The sequence below is a fragment of the Olea europaea genome, chromosome 9 (genome assembly GCF_002742605.1).
Source record: "Olea europaea var. sylvestris chromosome 9, O_europaea_v1, whole genome shotgun sequence".
NCBI lineage: Eukaryota > Viridiplantae > Streptophyta > Magnoliopsida > Lamiales > Oleaceae > Olea > Olea europaea.
Genome location: NC_036245.1, coordinates 5,286,011 through 5,292,314, shown reverse-complemented (window position 1 = coordinate 5,292,314; position 6,304 = coordinate 5,286,011). Strand labels below are relative to the sequence as shown.

Sequence of the window (6,304 nt, the reverse complement as noted above, 5' to 3'; positions counted from 1 at the left end):
TACTAACAAGTAGCATTTATCCTAATCAAATTAGGATTATAATTAACAATCAAAATTTATCATAGCCAAAATGGGATTTGTATTATTATACACTTGCAGTCATGATTATCTTAAAACTAAAATCATAAATCAACTTCAATTATCCATCAAATAAAGATAACATCTTTGAACTTAAGGCTCTGTTTGACTCATATTCTTTCAGAAAAATACATTCTTAAATAGTAATTTGACTTCATTTCAATATCATCATCATAAGACTCACTCTCTTATCAGTAATTTGACTTCATTCTTTAAAGGTAGGTTTCTAGGTAATTTTCCCATTTTAATATCATCATCATAAGACTCACTTTCTTATCAGGATCAAACTTCCTCTTAGCTGAATTCTCGAGCAAAGCCCCAAAAGCTTGACTTGGCTTCTTTAGCACCAGAATAGTCTCTTCAGCCTAAAATAAAAGAGAAACATTTTTTTACTTGAAGAGTTCATTATGACAATAAAGAGAAAATCGATTTTCCATTAAAAGTGCAGAACTAGAAATAGTGAGCAATTTGGAAAGATGAAGATGAATATGCAATTATGTATGCACAAGAAATCAGCAGCAAAGGTTTCCATTGGGAAAGTACAGTTTCGGCCTTTCAAGAATGATGTAGGCCATTCTTGCCACCATGACAGCACTCTTGGTTTGCTAAAATTTGGGAGGACAAGTTTATGAGAATAATAGGGACTCACAGCTGCATCATTGCGCCAATTGTAGGTGTGTTATTCTTTTTTTCTTTTCTCCTTTCTTTTTCCCATGTGGGTTGAGGTAGAGGGGTGTGGGCGTTTGGGGGGCTTGATTTGCTCTTAATAGTTCCATTATTCTAAATAGGTCATATACAAATGGATTAAGTAGCAATAAAGACTTACTGGATTTGACAAACTCAATATATCCCTTTGACTCGTAGCAGTACAGCCATCTGTTATATTTTTCACATCATGTTTCCCTGGAAGCAAATGAGAACCTTCCTGAGCATTTATGGTAACTCTATCATTGGAACTTCAAATCATTGGTGCCCCATCCTTACATTCCATAGATGCTAATGCATTCTTGGAAATGCTACTATCATTTGGTAAAGTGCCATTGATGTTTTCAACTTCTTCCCTGGTACTGATTATTTCAGGAGCTTGAGGCAACACCTCAGATTCTTCAGTAACCAAAGTGTTCTTTTCAATTGCCTGTATAAGATAATCGTATTTTCATCAAAAATGCAATAACACAGATTAAGGTTAAAAAAAAGTGAGTGAAAAGAATAAAAATAGACCACATATTGGTACTAACTACTAAAGGAGCAAATGAAAATGATCATCCATGGAGCTATACTTTATTCAACTTATCGGTAAGGCGTGCACTGCAGTCCGCTCAAATCTTTAACCAAAAGAACTCAAGCAAAGCTAGGAAATTGGAAAACAAGATTAAGGACCTCACGGACCTATTCTTGATTTTTGTACTGAATTCTCAGTTTGAAAAGAGAGAGTTTGTAAAAGATCCACTAGAAAATATACTTGCTTTGATGATTCTGCTATGGTGCGACTTCCACAAGTACTAAAAATTATTATATTCTACCCGACTATACTTCAAGAATTTAAAACAAACAAATCAAAAGCTAAAACCCTAGTTTTTAAACACCAAAATCCCGTTCCATATCACCAACTAGAGGCTCACAATATTCCGAAGCCATACAATTTGAAAACCCTATAAAATATAACATTTATAAACAGTTTAAATTATAAATAGAAAGATATGAGAGGTTGATAAGAGAGTAATACTTATAGATCCCACCAAACATGTGGATAAGAAGCGATTTGAATGACTATAAACAATTCATAAACAGTAGCTCAACAAGGGCTCAGTTTGAAGAAGGGAGGAGCCCTTCAAAGCCACAAATAGAGGTGAATATAAATTGGCACTGATTGTGAGGTAGTTTTTTGGAAAAGCATGCCTCAATTGTGTGAGCCACACCTCACAACACAGCCTCAAGCCTCATGTGGCATGCGCTCCTCAATTCTCTAGACTTATTTACTTTGCTTTTGGTGTAAGAGAACATACCATATAAATTCCGACATATTTGGAAACAGGCCAATGCCAGCTAAAAAATAAAAAAAATTGTGTCCCTCATAGACCCATAGCCACTCCGCCCACCAACTAAAAGAGTTTCTTTTTTGTTAATTTTACTTTTGTTAGTTTGCCCACTTTATTTTGTTTTATTATGAATTTTGAAGATTTTTAATGATTTATTATGAGCTTGTTTTGTATTTTAAAAATCTTTGTACCATTTTTGATTTATGATGGGGCTTACGCCTCACCTCATGTTTATAGAACGCCTTAATACCCAATTACACATCTTTAAGCATTGTTAACAATCAAAGAATTTTGATTACCAATGGCATTGATCATGATCCAGGCCAGAATATATACAATAAAAAGCTTATTTACTGATCAACAACCATAACAGGACAATAATATTTGCTTTTCCAAGCAGGAATAGCTGATATTGAAGAAGAAATGAGCTGACCATGGAGCATAAAAGTAGGTAAGTTGGAAAATTCATCCATTGAAAACTTACTGTTTCCAAGCGCCTTTCTTGAAGATATTTAGCAGCCTCTTCAAATGCGTGGGCATTTTGAATAGAGTGTCTTATTATGCTAACAACAGAACCAAGATTTCGCACAACAACAGACGCAATTTGATTGCAGTGAGAGGCATCTGTTTAGCTTTTTACCATCAAAGATAAAGGGGAAAGAGAGAAGGGGTGAGGAGAAAGAGTGAAAAGAACCCATGAGTCATATATTATGCATAAAACATTCAAGCAAATAAACAGTGTCAAGCTATTTGAAATTTGAACAGGCTAGTAAGTACCAATTTCAATAAGTGTCCTATTCGGCAATACATAGCCAGCACTCTCATCTTCTGCACGAGAAACAACATCCCTCCATTCACAGAGCCCCTAAAAGCAATACAATAGTTACTAGACAAAATCTATTTGAGTAATAGGTAGGAATTACAGAGAAAAATGCAAATCATGAGAAACAAATTACTGAGGCAACACTGATTACTAGTAATCTCCATATGCTTACCCAGAAGAGCTTAGAACAAATGCGAAAGTAGCATATTCGAGAAGTATAGAAGGTAGGAAAAAGTGTTTCAGAAATATATTAGTAAACAAGCAGAGCACTGGATGAGCAACTTACAGAAACAACTGCTAGTTGCTGAGCATTGAGGCTAGCACCCTGCAACATGCATGACAATTTTAAAGATGAACTAAGAGATGTAGCAGATATAAAAACATCCAATCTAAATTGAAATAAATGTTGATAGCATATATATCTCAGTTCATGCAATTTAAAGATCATCACACATTGCCAAGTAGAAATCACACCTTTTAATGTAAAGGTATGAACTATCTGTCAAAAGCTCTTTTTCATACAGCCGCATGCATATATCATAACTGCATTTATACACCTGTAAAAGAAACCACATTGGAAAGACTGCAACTGTTAAAGAGGAAACCAAAAAACTAAGCCTCAACCCAACAAATATGAAGTTGGCTACATGAATCCTTTTTCATCAAGTTATTCACTTATGACTTCATACATTGGAAAATCTAAGGCAACAAGATTTTGCAATCACAATAGGCAATGTGAATATTGGCGTATCTCTACGTTCAATAAGCCAAAACAGGGGGAAAAATGATGTCTTAGTAGGCTGAAAGATGGTAAAAGAACAGTTTAGTTCTTTTTATCAGTTATTCATTTCTTTTTAGTCGGACAGAGAAGGAAGCATTCACATAGGACTATTTATGTGGGAGTTTAAGTCTACCCAAAATATATCGTATTAATACTTTTCCAGCAACCCTACTAACGCTTAAGAAGTCGAACAAAGAATGAAAATTAAACAAATTTCAGTTATCTGAATAAGTATAGCTCTAACTCTATTACTCTGAAAGCAAAATTCAGAATAGGCACCTAAATTTGAAGTCAACGAGACAGCCAAGTTATGAATATTGAATGCAATTTAAAGTCCGTCTCAATACTATGTAAGGGAAATAGGTAGTAGCTGCCGAACATAAGAAGCACAACATACACTATTTAGAAATGTACAAGCCTATTTCTCTGTATCCACCTATAGTCATCTTCTTCACCCCCATAATCTATGCAATTAATATTGATGCGAAAACTAAAAAGTTAAATAATCAAATGATATGAAATTTGGCAAAATAATCACATCAGCTTCCTCCATAACCAAAGGTTTTGTTTGAGTGTCTAGCTCGTAGAAATGTCAAAAAAAATTGAAGTGCGTAGTGCTACCTGATCATTTATAAGCTTGTTGTAATAGCTCAGCTCACGAGTAAAAACTTGTAAAAAAAAAAAGAGCTATGAAAGATAGCCGAAGATGAAATTTAGTGGTTGTGCAACAATACCAAGAGGAATTCATAAATGCAGAATCACATTGAAGTGTACAAGTCAACGTCAAAATCATAGTGAACAATAAGAAAAATCATAAAAAATTTGCCACTATAATTTGGAACTTAAATGTCTGTACTAACATTGCTTTCACTATACGAATGATTAAATTGTAAAAGATCCCTTAGTTGAATTTGACTATCATCAACACAGATGAACTCATGGGTATAGGAATTGGCCGTGAAAAATAGAATCTATCGGTTTGAAAGATAAAAGTTCCTCAAGGCTCAAGTCTGATTAAAAAAATAATAATAATAAAATAAAAAATGTCAACCATTTCAATTTTCCTTTTTATAAATCTTAAAAGGCAACTCTGAAGGACCTTGAGGTCTAAAAGGTTAAATCTTTCAGTTTAAAGAAATTTGTCAACGGTTCTACCTCAGTATACAACTTTAATTATTTTTTAGACTTTTCTTCCGCATGCTTAAATTCAAATATTTAGATTTCCATGCATAAATACTGAGCTATGAAATCGGGTTGAGTTTTTGTAATAAATGATAAATTTAATTTTTATAAAATCTACTGCAAATTCACTCAATTCAAGAAAAAGAGAGAGTTACCTCTAAAAGAGGAGGATCACAACTTTCAGATTTTGCAGATGATGTGAGCAACATCATCCTCATCACGTCATAGATGTACAACAAATAATGTGTGTCTTCTCTAGCATATCTGTGTTAGAGAAATCGATAAATACGTAGTGAGATCATGGTAGAAGCTTACCCAATCGCATCACAGAATTTCAAAACATAACTGGTATCATTACAACCTATTCAAACATGATAATGACAAGCCATAATTGGTAACTATACAAGGATCAAAGGGTCTGATAAAATTTGCATTGCAAAGGCTATTGATCAGTGTGCACAAAAGTTGAATCATGGTCCTATTGACTGCCTCAGTTTGCCCACGGTTTGTGGGTGACAAGTTGTTGAAAATAACAGCTTTGTTCCTAACTTACCCCACAACACTCTCCAAAAATGACTCAAAAATTTCACATCCCTGTCAGATACTATGCTCTTAGGAACCCCATGCAAATGCACAACCTCTTTAAAGAACAAGTCAGTTATATGTGTGGCATCGTTAGTTTTGTGACATGGTATAAAGTGGGCCTTTTAATAAACCTATCTACTACCACAAAAGTAGAATCCCGTTATTTCTTAGTCCTAGGTAAATCGAAAACAAAATCCATAGAAATTCAACCCAATGTTCACTAGGTACAGGCAGTGGTGTATATAATCCTTGAGGTAAAACTTTAGACTTAGCCTTTTTACATGTTATGCATCGACTACAAATTCTCCCAGCATCTACTTTCATCTTAGGCCAATAGAAATGCTCCACTAACATCTCCAAAGTTTTTTGTACCCCAAAATGTCCCATCAGTCCACCACTATGTGCTTCTCTCACCAATAACTCTCGCATTGAACAATTAGGAACGCACAACCTATTTTCTTGAAATAGATAACCCTCATACCTAAAAACCTTTCTTTTCATTTCTTTAATTATATTTTATTTAAGCACTACAATTCCTATGTAATTGACCCTACTTGAATATGTTGGCCAGGTTGCTACCACTACTAATAAAGAAGTTGATGCCCACGTAACAATCACCCAAGTTGAGAAAATTGAGATATCTATATGTCAGAAATAAAAATCTGAAGAAAAATTAATTAATTTGCTAACATTCGGTTTGGTAGTTGTCCAACCAGTATCTATTCATCTAGTATATGCAAATACAGTATTTCTACATTTTGGTGTATGTAAGTGCATATTCGGTATGTGTTAGTTGCAAAATACGGTAATTACCGT

The 6,304-nt window shown here is 34.2% G+C and overlaps 1 protein-coding gene across 1 annotated transcript in view; it reads right to left on the bottom strand.

The window, feature by feature from the left end:
* Positions 1 to 290: 290 nt before the first annotated feature.
* LOC111399855 (protein RRP6-like 1) overlaps positions 291 to 6,304 on the bottom strand; it is an 11,242-nt gene continuing 5,228 nt past the window's right edge. The window contains 9 exon segments of the mRNA XM_023027348.1: positions 291 to 443; positions 905 to 981; positions 1,063 to 1,213; positions 2,602 to 2,705; positions 2,708 to 2,749; positions 2,895 to 2,982; positions 3,227 to 3,296; positions 3,415 to 3,497; positions 5,059 to 5,167. Of these exon segments, the coding sequence (XP_022883116.1) occupies positions 291 to 443; positions 905 to 981; positions 1,063 to 1,213; positions 2,602 to 2,705; positions 2,708 to 2,749; positions 2,895 to 2,982; positions 3,227 to 3,296; positions 3,415 to 3,497; positions 5,059 to 5,167 (877 nt within the window).